We start from the raw sequence: 17728 nt of genomic DNA, 5'->3' as shown, positions 1-17728 counted from the left end.
CCCTAACCCTCTCCGGTGTCTATATAAACCAAAGGGTTTTAGTCCGTAGGACAACAATCACAACATACAATCATACCATAGGCTAGCTTTTAGGGTTTAGCCTCTCTGATCTCGTGGTAGATCTACTCTTGTACTACCCATATCATCAATATTAATCAAGCATGACGTAGGGTTTTACCCCCATCAAGAGGGCCCGAACCTGGGTAAAACATCGTGTCCCCTGCCTCCTGTTACCATCCGGCCTAGACGCACAGTTCGGGAACCCCTACCCGAGATCCGCCGGTTTTGACACCGACACCCCCCCCCCCAAAAAAAACTACTTGTGGATGAAAATGACAAAAGAGACCCCTCAGCCCAGGCGGCAGGCCTTGCCGCCGCGAGGCTAGGCGGCAACCCGCGTATTACGGATACCCAGCTCCCACGACGGAACAGAGACCTGCAGGTGGGCCCTGCCGCCTCATGTGCTGGCGGCAACACTGTTCCTGCTGCTCACGTGCCGACAGATTGTGTTGTCGCTTCGGCGGGAATCGTTTCTGGCACTGATTCGTATGCCGATGCGGTGCTGCCCGCTGTCTGATAATTGCCACTAATTTCTATGCAGATGACACTGATTAAAAGCAGTGCGTGATTCCAGTCTAAAGTTTTGTTCATCTGTTGATGCGGCCGACGCGCGCTATGCCGACATTGGTTGCAATGTTTTGGATCACGTGTATTTCCCGCCTAAATTTTCGTCTGTTCGCGAAACATATATTCTATTTGAGCTCTCCTTTAGTACAAAAATTAACATATATTCAACTTTGTTCATGTTGATTAATATAAAAAACCCGAAAAACTCGCCAAAAACGAAAACGTTTACGAATTCAAAAATGTTCACGTATTTTGAACAAAAAATCACGAAATTTTTAAAAAATGTTCACTAAAGTTGAAAAAAGTTCATCAAATATGAAATTCATCGATTCTTAAAAAAGTTCATTGATTTTTTGAAAACATTTCACTGAATTTGATAAAAGTTCATCGAATTTTTAAAAAGTTCAATTTTCAAAAATAGTTCATCTAAAAATGTGAAAATTTCATCAATTTGAGAAAAGAGTTCATCAAAAAATGAAAAAGTTCATGAACTAAAAAACCGCGCATTTAAGAAAATAAATAAAATAAAAGGTAAAAGAACTAGAAAACAAGAAAAGAAAAAGAATAAAACAAACTGACAAATGAATAAAAAGGTAAAACGGAGATATTGTGCAGAAGTTGGTTAGTGGCCTGGTTTTGTGGCCTGTTGATTTGTGAAGGAGGTCATGGGTTCGATTCAGTGGTTGTGCCTTTAATTTTTTAGACTAAAACACAGGAGGAAAAAACTCTAGACAGGCCGGCCCAGCAAGGGAGGTGGTGTGCGCTGCAGGCGCCAGTTAACGAAAATGCATGTTTTTTTTGCGGGTGAACGAAAATGCATGTTAACGGGTGCCTGCAGCGCTAAATAGGATTTGCCCAGGGAAAATGCCAAAACCAAAGCTACCGATCTCTAGTTCTCATTCTGGTGAAAGCTGACCCGTGCGCCCCTCACGAAAAAAAAGAGCGCGAGCATAAGAATTTCTCGAGCCCAAGATGGAGTTGTGGGCCGTGCACGTTTTTTCACCCTGCTTCTTTTTTTATAAACGTTTTTCACTCTGTTTCTAGTGCAAAGAAATCCATTTTTTCACCCCCAAATGGACAAATGAAAAAGATGGACTTGTTACTTTTGAATGATAAACTTATTCGGGCAGCTGGGAAAGAAGAAGGACGACTTTAGTCAAATTAATGAAGCGATCCCGCGGATACAGAAGTTGTGTTTGAAGTATGAGCTGCTGCTGCGAAGATGATTCTGGTATAATTTTAACTCTACTATCCTTGAAACCGGGTAAACCCTGAAGTGCAACTTCAGGGAAGTCTTGGGCATGTGTTGGAAGCATAGCAGCAACGCATACTGGCCAGTGTATTGAATCATAAATCCAATATAGCACACAAAAGTAAGTAAATTACAAGTTGTGGTCGATCACGTGTGCTTCACCATTCTTTTTCTTTTGTCAATTACATCATGGATACGTGTTATGCAGAGAAATTGGTTCCGTACTGATTCGATGCATGTTAGCCCATCTTTTGCTATCCTGCAATTTTATAACACCGGCAAAAAAAAATAATGGCGTGGCAAAGCAGTCATTTGCCTCTAGTATCTGTCAACTTTTTCGCAGACGTGGCAAAACAGCCCGCATTAAAAAATAGTCAAGTTTATAAAATAATTATCAAGTTAAATCTGAAAATATGGGACATGTCTTTACAAAATCGGAACAATAGTGGGAACTAGGGTAAACATTGAAACGTAAATAGACCTTAAGTGTCCCGTGAGACATTGAAAGTTTTATGAGTAATGTTTCGTGAAACAAACAAAACAAATAGATAAATAAGAAATATTACATAGAGTTTACTATCTTTTTAGAAAGGACTTAAATCAATCTTGATACGGAGTACTCTCTCCGTTCCTAAATATTTATCTTTTTAGAGGTTTCAAATGGACTATCATATACGGATGTATATAGACATATTTTAGTGTATAGATTCGCTCATTTTGCCGCGTATGTAGTCATTTGTTGAAATCTTTCTAGAAAGTCAAATATTTTAGGAACGGAGGGAGTAGATCATAAGTGTTTCATGAGTTAGTGAAGTTTCAAGAAAAAACCCAAAAATTAATTTTCAACTCCGGTTAAATATATAAACATTGTTAAATGTGGTTAATGCTTTGGAAGCACCATATATACCCTTGAACTGATGTGTAGGTATGAATGTTTCCACATGTACAACTAGATTTATGGAGTCCATCCATGCAAAAGAAATTGGCTTAAGAACACAACAAGCTCAAGGCAAAATATTTATTTTTTGAGCACACATAATAATTTTTTTTGAATTTAATTTGCATTGTACATTTTTTTCCTAATTTTTAACGATCACCATATTTTCTTCTTGATGCTTATTATTTTGTACTTTATTCATTTCATTGTGTAACTAACCAACCGTTTTTATATTTCCTAATTTTTCCTTTTCTTGAATTATCCTTTTATGATAACTCAACCACATGTTTACCTTATTTACTCTCCTCTCAACTTCCCAACAAAATTCAGCTTTCTATTTTCTTGGTTTGTTCTGTGCTCGGCTGGGTTGACACGTGTACGAAAATATCATGTTAACTTCATTGTCCAAGGAAGACGCCTTGAACGAATAATCGATGCCATTTTTACTTTTCCGGGGTCGCATTATTCTCCAATCAGTACAGTGACGTGAAGACTTTCAGATAAATCCTTTTCATGGATTACCAGTCCAACACGCTGAGCAATTTCTCACGGGAAGAAAGAAGTTCCATCACCAAAAGTAGGAGCTCTGATCTACCAGAGGAAGCCCTCATGGCTGAGATATTAGGATCCGCGGTTGCGAGCGAGTCCGTGAGCAGAATTTTCTCGATCCTATCAGGCAACTCGAGAGAGGATGGGGGTGCGGAGGACAACGCCGAGAGGCTGGAGTTCGCGGTGCTGAAGATCCACAGCGTTGTGGCCGTCGCCGAAGACTGGCGCATACTCCACCAACCATTGCTGGACTGGAAGGCGAGGCTGAAGCGCGTAGCCGAGGAAGGCGATGGCATCCTGCGCGCTCACAGGAGGAGGTCTGCGGAGCGCGAACGGGACGAGGGGGTTGCGAGGAAGGCTGTTCCCGTTCACAAGCGCGTCACTCGGGCAGCGGCACGCTTCTTGCCTTTCCGCCGCGGCAAGGACGACGACGGTGATCCGGGCGAGGCGACGGTGCGGAGGTTCGAGAGGCTAGCGCATGTCGCCGATGAGTTCTTCCGTTACGTCCAGCTTGGGGGCCGCCCGAAGAGCTTGACGGTGTCCATGGAAGTTCCTGCGGAGCCTCTGCTTGCAGGGAAGACGCTCGAGTTCTCCCTCAGGAACGGCAGCCGGGACGCCCTCCTGCTGCTCCACCCGTGCGACGGCAACGGGGAGGTCGTTCTGTTCCTCTCCTGCGACGACAGCGCGGCGTGGGAGAAGAACGTGAAGCTCTGCGTGGTGTTCCAGCTACTCGAGCGTACCGACATATTGGATATCGTCATGTCTTCCTTGCAGCTGCTGCCTCCCCAGTTCGGCGCCGCCTGTGCGACGGCGAGGGAGTTCGTCAGGGAGGCGCGAGCGCAGGAAACGAGCTATGCCAGCGCGTCGTCCATGTCGATGCGGTGCGTCTCATCGGCGTGGAGGTGTCACCGCAATTCCACGGACGGGGGATGCGCGGCGACCGACGGCATGCCGCGGCTGCCGTGGCCGATCGTTCGAGTCGACGCCGTGTACTTCGCCATGCCGCAGAACTATTCGCCGGATGCGCCTGCGGACCAGAACAAGCTTCTGAAATTGGCATGTCATATCACTCCCCATCTTGTGCCCGAGACGTACTCCCGGCACTACCGGCAGATTGGGACGGAAACACTGCAAGAGCTGTCACCCGAAGTGGCCGACGAAGGAGCTTCAGCTTGCGGACGGGAGGCTGCGTGGTGGTGTCCTCGCAGCTCAACGTTTTTGTCGGTGGAACCAGAGTTTTCGGTGCCGCCGCCGACGCTGCAGCAGTTGTTCCTGGTGCAAAGCTTGAAGGGGGCAATGTAGTTCTTGGCTTCTCGCACTAGTAGCAGAAGCGATGCAATTTTTCAGTTTTACTCCCTCCGTTCCTAATTACTTGTCATAGATATGGATGTATTTAGATACATCCATTTCTGCGACAAGTAATTTGGAACGGAGGGAATATTATGCAATAAGGGGGCAATGTAGATCATGCCTAAGTGACATCTTGTAATTTCTTACTTTTATGTTTCACACAAATGATAACGCCCACACATGTGGTAGTTTTACAACTCGCCCACACGCGTGGATCACTATCCAGTCAAGTGTGCACGAATCTTGACACATTGAGGCGAAATCTGCGTGCCACGAAGGACAGGGCAGGTGTGTGTGGGCATTTGACAGTTCACCCGGACACCGGTTTCTCGCACGGAGAGGCCGCGGTTGCGAGTCGGACGTGCGGTGGAACTGCCGTCGCGCCCGCACGCCGCGCACGTCTCCTATTCATCATCTCCCACGTCTGCTCCCTTTCCCCTCATCGGTCCTGCAGTTTCCCACCCCGCCCTTCTTTACTTCCCATTTCCCCCACACCAGCATTTCCATTCGAGAGCAACGCAAGTTCTAGTAGGAGTAGTCGAGAGGGGGAGGAGGCGGCGGCGGCGAAAGAGTCGCGGGTATTCGTGGCTGTCGTCGGTGTTCACCGGACCGGAGCGTCGTCGCCGGAGCAGCCACCGCGAGTAGGTAAGGCTTCGAAGCTTTCTACTGGTCCAATCCGCCTCCCCTCCTCTCGGTTCACATCCTTCTCGAACCCTTTCGAGATTCAGGTGGATTTTTCGCGACGCTTGAGTGTCCCCATCGGCAGGGAGTCACATGTGTGCCATTAAGCCGGCATTACGTAGTTTCGTTGCCGTCGCGGTGGTAGTCAAGCCGGCGAGGCTCGCCCGTTTCACCACTATCTCTCTGTTTTCAGAGATTAGATGTCTGCAATTCTATGTTGCAGCGATTTCTACTGTTTTTTGCTAGTTTTGATGGTCTCGTAGGCTACAATTATCACTGTTTTAGGGGTGATGTTGTATCGAACTCAAGGACTGATAGTTGGGTATGAACCCTAGATCTAGTTAGCCGCATTTTGATTTGTAGGATAATGGCAGTTGGTTTTTTTGGAACTGATTTAATTTGCTATTATGTTGTGTGCAAACATGGCAATTTGAATCCACTGGTTTATCTACAACTTTCCTACTAGATGGCAACTAACTTTCTGAAGCAAATTTGTCAGTTGCTATGTTCTATGTAGGATAATGGCAGTTTGGGTGTTCCACATACTCATTTAGTTGCCACACTGTTTTGTGATAACACGACAACTTGAATATAGTAGATGGCATATCCTTTTTTTTGAGAGAGATGGCATATCCCTGGGGATACATGAGGTGTTATCATTAAACGCCCAAAGCTTTTGTTTGATATTTATATCTTAATTATCGGGCAACCCCGCGAGATGGATAGGGCCTTCGGTAGGACAACAGATTTTTGTTGCAGGACTCGTGCCGATCAAGATGTAATTTGGACACATCCTCCATTCCGAACGGAGCAAGCACCTCTTGATGGGTTTCTCCCCGAGCACAAACTAATATTTTTTTATCCCAACACCAATACATGGTTGTAAGCATTAAGACCTCATCCCCATACCTTCTCTTTTATTATAAGTGTTTGAATCACTATTTGCTTGTTGATCCGGTCAAAAGTTGGATTTGACTCTTCAGCAAAAGTTTGCTAGAGACCATCGCTTCAAGGGAATATTCCTCTCGTGGGTTCAATAACTCAGGGTCACCTCTGGGGAAATAGGTGCTCATTTTAGTTCCGATGCCGGGTCAACAAAAAGGAGATAATCATAGGGTCGCCGAGCTCGCTCACTGATGTCTACTCCCTTCGTTCCATATTAGTTTTCACTGAAACAGATGTATCTAGACGTATTTCAGTGCTAGATACATCCATTTAAGCGACAACTAAAATGGAACGAATGGAGTACTATGCAACTTTATTCTTGTAAACACACGTGTTGGGCCTCCAAGCGCAGAGTTTTGTAGGAAAGTAGCAATTTTCCCTCAAGTGGATGACCTAAGGTTTATCAATCCGTGGGAGGCGTAGGATGAAGATGGTCTCTCTTAAACAACCCTGCAATCAAATAATAAAAAGTCTCTTGTGTCCCCAACACACCAAATACAATGGTAATTTTTATAGGTGCACTACCTCGACGAAGAGATGGTGTTACAAGTGTAATATGGATAGTAGATATTGATTTTTGAAATAAGAACAATAAAAAATAGCAAGGTGGCAATTGATAAAACGGAGCACAAACGGTATTGCAATGCTTGAAATAAGGCCTAGGGTCCGTACTTTCGCTAGTGCAATCTCTCATCAACGATAATATAATTGGATCATATAACCACCCCTCAAAGTGCGATGAAGAATCACTTCAAAGTTCCTATCTAGCGGAGAACATAAGAAGAAATTATTTGTAGGGTACGAAACCACCTCGAAGCTATTCTTTCCGATCGATCTATCCAAAAGTTGGTACTAAAATAATACCAAATAATTTCAGATTCATAATACTCAATCCAACACAAAGAACCTCAAAGAGTGCCCCAAGATTTCTACCGGAGAAACAAAGACAAGAGCATGCATCAACGCCTATGCATAGATTATCCCAATGTCACCTCGAGAATCCGCGGTTGAATGCCAAAACATATATCAAGTGAATCAAAATAATTCCTCATTGTCACCATGGGTATTCATATGCAAGACATATATCAAGTGCTCTCAAATCCATAAAGGTATTCAATCCGATAAAATGAAATATCAAAGGGAAAACTCAATTCACCACAAGATAGAGAGGGGAAAACACCATATGATCCGACTATATTAACAAAGCCCGCGATACATCAAGATCATGACATCTCAAGAACACAAGAGAGAGAGAGAGAGATTAAACACATAGCTACTGGTACAAACCCTCAGCCCTGAGGGTGGACTACTCCCTCCTCATTGTGGTGGCTGCCGGGATGATGAAGATGGCCACCGGTGATGATTCCCCTCTCCGGCAGAGTGCCGGAACGGGGTCTAGATTAGTTTTGGTGGCTACAGAGGCCCGCGGCAGCGAAACTTCTGATCTAGGTTAACCCCGAGGGTTTTTGGAATATTTGGGAACTTATAGGGTAAAGAGGGGGTGCGGGAGGCCACCGAGGTGGGCACAACCCACCTGGGCGCATCTGGGCCCCCAGGCGCACCCTGGTGGGTTGTGCCCCCCTCGGGGCACCCCCCAGGTGCTTCTCTGGCCCACTGGATGTCTTCTGGTCCATAAAAAATCTACAAAAAGTTTCGCGGTGTTTGGACTCCGTTTGATATTGATTTCCTACGATGTAAAAAACAAGCAAAAAACAACAACTGGCATTTGGTATTGGGTCAATAGGTTAGTCCCAACAAATGATATAAAGTTGCTATAAAATGATTGTAAAACATCCAAGAATGATAATATAACAACATGAATACTTCATAAATTATAGATACATTGGAGACGTATCAACATCCCCAAGCTTAATTCCTACTCGTCCTCGAGTAGGTAAATGATAAAAGAAATAATTTGTGAAGTGTGAATGCTAGCAAAGTGCACAAGTTTGATCAATGACAATTTCAATCACTTTTTCTAGCATCATAACAACAGTTCTTTCTCATAAAATTTCTCATGTTAAAGTAGCAACCAATTCACATGTTAAGGTTCAAACAATGAATTCTCTTGAAACTCAACAACCTATGTTCTCAGTCATCAAGCAATTACAATTCAATTTATTCAACAGAGTATAAGTAAGAGCTCCACATAATCAACCATCATATAGTCTTCTATGATTGCTAACACTCACCGCATATACATGAGCAAAACGTTTCAACCAGACACATAGAAAGATAGGGGCTTATTATTTCACCTCCCAACGTATTCACCTCAAGGGTGATGTCAACAATAATAACTCATGCTACCCATATCCAACTGGATATATGTGCCTAGATCTTTCCTCACCACATGATGCTTGCCAAAAGAGAAAAATAGAAAGGAATAGAGAGAAAAACTTTGACTCTTGCATGAAAGTAAATACATAAAAGTATAAGATAAGCCCTTCACAGAGGGAAGTAGAGGTTGCCATGCGCTTATTTGTTTGTATGCTCAACCCCTTAATGCAAAAGAATATCACATTATATTGCCCCTTATGATAGCAACCTTTATTATGCAGTCTGTTGCTTTTATTCTTTGCTATCACAAGTTCATACAACGCTCAATTTTCTCTTACACTAAATGATCTAACACTTTTAGAAGCAATTTTTATTGCCTTATTGCATCGATGACAACTTACTTGAGGGATGTTGCTCAATCCCTAGGTAGGTATGGTGGACTCTTGAAAATAATATTTGGGTTTAATAGTTTTTGGATGCACAAGTAGTATCTCTACTTGGTGCGGAATTTTTGGCTAGCAAAGATGGGGGAGGGGGGCAAGCACCACATGTTGAAGGATCTATGACAATATAACTTCTATGTGAATATGAACAAACATAAATCATTACGTTGTCTTCCTTGTCCAACGTCAACAATTTTGGCATATAATATTTTGATGGGGGCTCACAATCACAAAAGATTTCCAAGATAGTGTATTTCCATGTGAAAGTTCTCTTCCCTATAGTAATCATTCAGGAATTGCTTCTGTGACCAATATTGTGATTGTCAAGCTTCAAAAGATTTCACTTTCTAAACCCAATGTGAAGCTACCACTAGGCATGATATGAACATATAATTTCAGCTTCATTATATTCATTTTATTCAACAATTTACTCATAGGATATAAGTGAAGCACCAGAGTAAATGACAAGCTACTCCAAAAATATATAAGTGAAGATCAAGCGAGTAGTAAATAGGTAGCTAATTGTGGAGTCTCCCTTATATGAAAACTTTCAGATCTAAGTATTTTATTAAAACAGCAAGCAAAGCAAAATAAAATGACATTCCAAGAATAGCACAGCTCATGTGGAGAAGCAAAAACTTAGGCTCAACCGATACTAACCGATAATTGTTGATGAAGAAAGGTGAGATGCCTACCAGGGCATCCCCAAGCTTACATGCTTGAGACTTCTTGAAATATTATATTGGAATGCCTTAGGCATCCCCAAGCTTGAGATTTTGTGTCCTATTAATTCCTTTTATATCACGGTTTTCCTAAATCTCAAAAACTTCATCCACACAAAACTCAACAAGAACTCGTGAGATAAGTTAGTATAAACCAATGCAAAAACCTTATCATTCTCTACTGTAGAAAATCACTAAAATTATTATTTAACATTGCATACTAAATGCCTCTGCATATTTAATACTCCTATCCTCAAATAGAATCATTAAACAAGCAAACATATGCAAACAATGCTAACATAACAACAATCTGCCAAAACAGCACAGTCTGTAAAGAATCCAAGAGTATCAACACTTATTCAACACAAAAGTTCTGAAAATTAACACACTGTAGAAAATTTATCAGAGCTTATTGTGCAAAAAGTTTCAACATTTTATCACATTCTGACTTTTCTAAGGAATTTTTGCAACAACGGTAAACTTTTTGTTTTCAAACAACAACATGTAGACTTGCAAAATAAGCATAGTAAAGGCTATCAATGCCACTTTTATTGAAATAAAAGATGCAAAACATTATTATAAATAACAGCAAGAATATTTTAGAAAAATAAAATGATGCTCCAAGCAAAACACATATCATGTGACGAATAAAAAAATAGCCTCAAGTGAGGTTACCTATAATGTTGGAGACGAAAGAGGGGATGCCTTCCGGGGCATCCCCAAGCTTAGTTGCTTGGATATTCCTTGAATATTACCTTGGGGTGCCTTGGGCATCCTGAAGCTTAGGGTCTTGTCACTCCTTATTATCCCCATATCAACATCTCACCCAAAACTTGAAAACTCCAATCACACAAAACTTAACGGAACTTCGTGAGATAGGTTAGTATGATAAAGAGCAAACCATTTCACTTCGGTACTATCAAAGACAAGATTCATAGTTTTTTCCACATAATTACTACTGTAGCATATCATTTCCATAGTTTACATTGAGAAATATAAGCCATAGAAACTAGAAAACAAGCAAACTATGCATTGAAAACAGAATCTGTCAAAAAGAGAACAGTCTGTAGTAATCTATACTCAAACCATATTTCTGCTACTCCAAAAATTCTGAAACATTAGGACAACGTATAGAATTTGTATATCTATCCCCTGTAAAAAAATCAGAATTTTTCCATGTTCCAGTAAAATATAAGAATTTCTGCACTGGACGCAAAAGTTTCTGTTTTTGCACAGATTGAAGTCAACTATCATCCACACTATCCCAAAAGCTTTACTTGGCACTTTATTGAAACAAAAACTATAAAACATGATTAGTACAATAGCGTAATAATGTGAACACATAAAAACAGTAGGTAAAGGTGTTGGGTTGTCTCCCAACAAGCGCTTTGCTTTAATGCCTTTTAGCTAGGCATGATGTTTTCAATGATGCTCATATAAAAGATAAGAATTGAAACATAAAGAGAGCATCATGGACCATAAGTTCCTCTCTCATAATAATTTTCAGTAGCATCATGAATAGATTCATCAATATAACCATCATATAAGGCATTCTTTTCATGGTCCGAAAGCATAGAAAATTTATTACTCTCCATATAAGCAATTTTATTCTCGTTCACAATAGTGGAAGTATCATATGAAACTCGAATACTAAAAATTGTTTACACATAATTATCATCACAATAGTGGAAGTATCATATGAAACTCGAATACTAAAAATTGTTTACACATAATTATCATCACAAAGTTGCTACTTATGATGATTATTGTGATGACCATAATTATCACTACTTTTTATAACATAAGTATCATCACAATAATCATCATAAGTAGCAACTTTGTTCTCATCGTAGATAGGGGGTATGCAACCATCATAGCAAATTTGATCGTTCAAATTAGGGGGACTAAAAAGATCATCTTCATTAAACATATCATCCCCAATCTTGGGACAAACATTAATTGCAGCAAATAAATTCTCAAACATGTCATTCTCATCAAACATAGCCTCCCCAAGCTTGTGGCTTGGCATATCATAAGCATAATCACTCTCATCATTAATAGTATGAATAGCACCAACAATATAACAATTGCTATCATCATAATTTCCCAAGTTGGTGCCAAAAAGATTTCCAAGATTATAAGAAGCATCATTATCTTCCCAATCATAATTATCACAACAAGCAATAGGCATAACAAAATCATCATCAATAGTGCTCTCGGACATTGTGCCATAAGACATAGAAGCAATATCATCATCAAGTGCATCATCCTCCCCAATTAGTTTTGATTCATTTTCATGAGGCACAACAATAATAGGAGCAACACTATTTGGGAGAAATACCTTTTTACCTATATTCTTTCTTCTTCTTTTCATCTTCTTCACCGCATCATGTGTGGGTTTAATTAATTTTTTCAAGCTTCTTATTGATGAGATTGGTTGAATGGGGAGCTCCTCCTCGTCACCTATTTCATCATGAGAGAAAATAGGAGGGAAACTGGAAATCTTTACCCTTTCATTAGCATTCCTTTTATATTCTATCGGTTTTCCCATCTTTCTATAGTTGGCAATATAAGCATTCTCATTGCAATTTACCATGCAAAACATATGGATATATATTTTAGTTTAGTTTCAATGTTGTCGTGAGAATGAGTACTTCAAACCAACTATTTTTATATGTCAATTCTTCACTCCCCAAAAATAGACGAAGCTCATTATAAAGTTCAAGGGTGATCAAATGATTACAATATTTGGCCATGGATCATGAAAAAGTTTGCATTGAAAATTAATATTTCCAACCTTATTGCAAAGTTCACAAGTAATAGGACAAAGATAACATAATTTTGTAGCAAATTCATCTATCACTTTGAGCAAAGAATTGGTTCTATCTTGTTTATGCTTCTTGCAAAATCTATCTTCCCTATAAGGCACGTCTTCACAAACTTTATGCACTCCACAAAAATTGACATGCTTGTAAGAAACATTTTTGTCATGACTTGTGCAATCATCATTAGCATTTTGGATATTAAAATAATCCATACTAACAACATTGCAGTCATGCTCATCATTCAAATATTTTGTGCCAAACATTTTATTAACTTCTTCTTCTAACAATTGAGCACAATTTTCCAAACCATCATTTTCAAGAAAGATATTATAAAGATGATCAATAATATGATGCAACCTCAATTCTATTTTTTATGTAGCTTTATTTTATAAACCAAACTAGTGATAAAACAAGAAACTAAAATATTCAATTGCAAGATCTAAAGATATACCTTCATGCACTCACCTCGCCGACAATGGCGCCAGAAAAGAGCTTGATGTCTACTACGCAACTTTATTCTTGTAGACACGTGTTGGGCCTCCAAGCGCAGTGTTTTGTAGGACAGTAGCAATTTTCCCTCAAGTGGATGACCTAAGGTTTATCAATCCGTGGGAGGCGTAGGATGAAGATGGTCTCTCTCAAACAACCCTGTAACCAAATAATATAAAGTCTCTTGTGTCCCGAACAAACCAAATACAATGGTAATTTGTATAGGTGCACTAGTTCGGCGAAGAGATGGTGATACAAGTGTAATATGGATACTAGACATTGATTTTTGTAATAAGAAAAATAAAAAACAGCAAGGTAGCAATTGATAAAACGGAGCAGAAACGGTATTGCAATGCTTGAAAATGAGGCCCAGGGTCCGTAGTTTCGCTAGTGCAATCTATCAACAATAATAATATAATTGGATCATATAACCACTGCTCAAAGTGTGATGAAGAATCACTCCAAAGTTCCTATCTAGCGGAGAACATAAGAAGAAATTATTTGTAGGGTATGAAACCACCTTGCCGTGGACTTAACACGGCAGATGTCCTATCAAAAGGACTTAGGTGTGGAGCCATCGCAACTAGGTTAGATTGAAGGGGTTGAACGGGAAAAAGGACACAGAGAGTTTACCCAGGTTCGGCCCCTCTCAATGAGGTAAAATCATACTCCTACTTTCAGTTGTATTGTTTGGGTTTTGATTACCAGGGAGCAAACACGCTAGACCTAGTTCTCGATTGATTGTTTCTTGAGTTAATCCGTTGCCGGGTCACCCCTTTATATACAAGTTGATGCCCTACAGAGTCCCGACCGGCTCATACAAATGTAACCGGCTCAGTTTCTAACCAAACCTACCTTACAAAACAAGTTAACATATGGCGGCTCACACCTTTGGGCTTCAAGTCGCCTCTGGGTCTTGGGCCTTCAATAGGCTTGCTCTATGAACCGCCATCTTCTTGTCTTCTTGGGCCTTATCGGGCCTCTTCATCTTTAAGTCGCCAATGGCATGACCCGACCCCTCCTGGGCGGGTCATACCTAGTAGTTATATCCCCAACACACCTCGAAGCTATTCTTTCCGATCGATCTATCCAAGAGTTCGTACTAAAATAACACAAATAATTTCATATTCATAATGCTCAATCCAACACAAAGAACCTCAAAGAGTGCCCAAAGATTTCTACTGAAGAAACAAAGACAAGAACGTGCATGAACCCCTATGCATAGATTACCCCAATGCCACCTCGAGAATCTGCCGGTTGAGTGCCAAAACATATATCAAGTGAATCAAAATAATACCCCATTTTCACCACAGGTATTCATATGCAAGACATATATCAAGTGCTCTCAAATCCATAAAGGTGTTCAATCCGATAAAACGAAATCTCAAAGGGAAAACTCAATTCACCACAATATAGAGAGGGGAAACCACCATATGATTCGACTATATTAACAGAGCCTGCGATACATCAAGATCGTGACATCTCAAGAACACGAGAGATAGAGAGAGATTAAACACATAACTACTGGTACAAACCCTCAACCCCGAGGGTGGACTACTCCCTCCTCATCGTGGTGGCCGCCAGAATGATGAAGATGTCCACCGGTGATGATTGCCCCCCTCCGGTGGAGTGCCGGAACGGGGTATACATTAGTTTTCGGTGGCTACAGAGGCCTGCAGCAGTGGACTTCTGATCTAGGTTAACCCCGAGGATTTTTGGAATATTTGGGAATTTATAGGGTAAAGAGGGGGTGCGGGAGGACAGAGGTGGGCACAACCCACCTGGGCGCGCCTGGGCGCGCCCTGGTGGGTTGTGCCCCCATCGGGGCACCTCCCCCAAGTGCTTCTCTGGCCCACTGGATGTCTTCTGGTCCATAAAAAGTCCACAAAAAGTTTCACGGTGTTTGGACTCTATTTGATATTGATTTCATGCCATGTAAAAAACAAGCAAAAAACAGCAACTAGCACTGGGTACTGGGTCAATAGGTTAGTCCCAAAAAATGATATAAAGTTGCTATAAAATGATTGTAAAACATCCAAGAATGATAATATAACAGGATGAATACTTCATAAATTATAGATAGGTTGGAGACGTATCACTCACCACTACTCCTGTGTACTCCACCAGTAGCTGCGGCTCTGGCTCCGGCTTGGGCATGAGCATGAGGCTGCCTGAGCCCGTCCTAGTCTCGGGCTTGGGCACGAGCAGGGGTGCACGAGATCATCCCCGGGTAGGGCTTTGGGACTAGTAGTGGTCCGCCGCAGGAGCTCATCCCCAGCGTCCCCGGCTCCGGCTTCGGAACGCGAAGGCCGCTGCTGTTGGCACCACCGCTGCCTCCTGTAGTCGTGGCGTGGTTCGCGGTATCGACCGAGGCATGTACCACGTCGGTGGAACCAGATCATCCTCGGCCAGGCCGAGCTGCGTGTGGCATGCGACCATGACATTGACGAAGGCACACCCTTCCTAGAAGGCGTAGCTCTTGTCGATGTTGTTGCGCGACGTCGGGTAGCGATAGCCGTCGTCCTGGATGTGGGCAGCATGGTTCGACACATGGATCTATGGCCTTCACTCGCTGCTAGGCGTGTAATATGGTTTGGACCACTCCTTCGGTGGTAGGCTTTACAGAAAGACGTGTATTGCGCATGATATGGCCTTTGTGCCGAAGGTGGGGGATAGGCTCCACCGCGAGCCCGCTGATGCTCATGTTAAATCTAGCTGGCAAGCTCGTGTATGGCGGCATCAAAACAACACAAGAGGCTAGGAGCGAGGCTTCCTCGACACGAAGGGTGCATGGCATGCCGGGAATCCACATCGTGCGGTGTCTTCCCCGACTATTGCTTTCCAAAGGCACTTCACTCCTCGACAACGATGCCAGAAAATAGCCTTGATGACCCACAAATATAGGGGATCAATTGTAGCTCTTTTCAATAATTAATAGTATCGAACCCAAGGAGGAGCAGAAGGAAATGACAAGTAGTTTTCAGTAAGGTAATGTCTGCAAGTGCTGAAATTGTAAGTAACGGAGTAGTTTGATAGCAAGATAATTTGTAACGAGCAAGTAATAGTAGTAGTAACAAAAGTGCAGCAAGGTATCCCAATCCTTTTGAGGCAAAGGACAGGCCAAAATGGTCTCTTATGATAGGCAAAGCATTCTTGAGGGTACACGGGAATTTCATCTAGTCACTTTCATCATGTTGGTTTGATTTGTGTTTGCTACTTTGATAATTTGACATGTGGGCGGACCGGTGCTTAGGTGCTGTTCTTACTTGAACAAACCTCCTACTTATGATTGACCCTCCCGCAAGCATCCGCAACTACGAGAAAAGTATTAAGAATAAATTCTAACCATAGCATTAAACTTTTGGATCCAATCGGTCTCTTATGAAATAGCGCATAAACTGGGGGTTTAAGATTCTGTCACTCTCGCAACCCACCATCTAATTGCTAATCCACAATGCATTCCCTTAGGCCCAAATATGGTGAAGTGTCATGTAGTTGCCGTTCACATGACACCACTAAGGGAATATCAACATACATACTATCAAAATATCGAACACATATCGAGTTCACATGATTACTTGCAACATGATTTCTCCTGTGACCTCAAGAACAAAAGTAACTACTCACAAATGATAAACATGTTCATGATCATAGGAGTATTAAATAGCATAATGGATCTGAACATATAATCTTCCACCAAATAAACCATATAGTAATCAACTACAAGATGTAATCAACACTACTAGTCACCCACAAGCACCAATCTATAGTTCTGGTAACAAAATTGAACACAAGAGATGAACTAGGGTTTGAGAGGAGATGGTGCTGTTGAAGATGTTGACGGAGATTGCCCTCCCCAAGATGGGAGAGTTCTTGGTGATGATGATGACGATGATTTCCCCCTCCGGGAGGGAATTTCCCCTGGCAGAATCGCTCCATCGGAGGGCAAAAGTGCTCCTGCTCAAGTTCCGCCTCGAGGTGGCGACACTTCAGCCCGAAAGTCTCCTCCTTATTTTTTCTAGGTCAAAATTACTTATATACCAGAAGATGGGCGCCGGAGGTGGGTCGAGGTGGCCACAACCCACCAGGGCGCGCCTGGGGGGCCTGGCGCGCCCAGGTGGGTTGTGCCCACTTGGTGGCCTTCCTCTGGTGTTTATTGGCTCCAGTATTTCTTAAATAATCCATAAAAAATATCCATGAAGTTTCATCTCATTTGGAGTTGTGCAGAATAGGTGGCCTGACGTAGCTTTTCTATCTCCAGATTTCCAGCTGTCGGAATTCTCCTTCTTGGTGTGTTCCTTGCAAATTATGAGAGAAAAGGCATTAGAATTACTCCAGAAAGCATTATTATGGATAAAAACATTATAAATAACAGTAAGAACACATGATGCAAAATGGACGTATCAACTCCCCCAAGCTTAGACCTCGCTTGTCCTCAAGCGACAACCGAAATCGAAAAACATGTCCACATGCTTTGAGAGAGAGAGAGGTGTCGATAAATACAAAATACGGACATAGAAGCACCATGTTGATTATTATAACAACAACAACATTAAACATTGGATTTTATCATAGAAATTGTATCATATACTTCTCATGAATACATAATAGTTCATCACACAATCAAAGTA

General features: G+C 41.9%; 1 protein-coding gene across 1 annotated transcript; it reads left to right on the top strand.

Annotated features, from left to right (window-relative positions):
• Nucleotides 1-3325: 3325 nt before the first annotated feature.
• LOC125555648 lies at nt 3326-4912 on the top strand. Its single transcript, XM_048718533.1, has one exon. It carries the CDS (start codon nt 3330-3332, stop codon nt 4665-4667), a length of 1338 nt encoding a protein of 445 aa, XP_048574490.1. The 5' UTR covers nt 3326-3329; the 3' UTR covers nt 4668-4912.
• Nucleotides 4913-17728: the final 12816 nt, after the last annotated feature.

The sequence above is a fragment of the Triticum urartu genome, chromosome 5 (genome assembly GCF_003073215.2).
Source record: "Triticum urartu cultivar G1812 chromosome 5, Tu2.1, whole genome shotgun sequence".
Lineage (NCBI taxonomy): Eukaryota > Viridiplantae > Streptophyta > Magnoliopsida > Poales > Poaceae > Triticum > Triticum urartu.
The sequence above is the reverse complement of the archived record's forward strand: the minus strand, read 5'-3'. Positions and strand labels throughout refer to the sequence as shown.

Bases quoted from the DNA above. Each gene is read 5' to 3' on its own strand.
- LOC125555648 (XM_048718533.1), top strand. From the start codon at position 3,330: ATGGATTACCAGTCCAACACGCTGAGCAATTTCTCACGGGAAGAAAGA.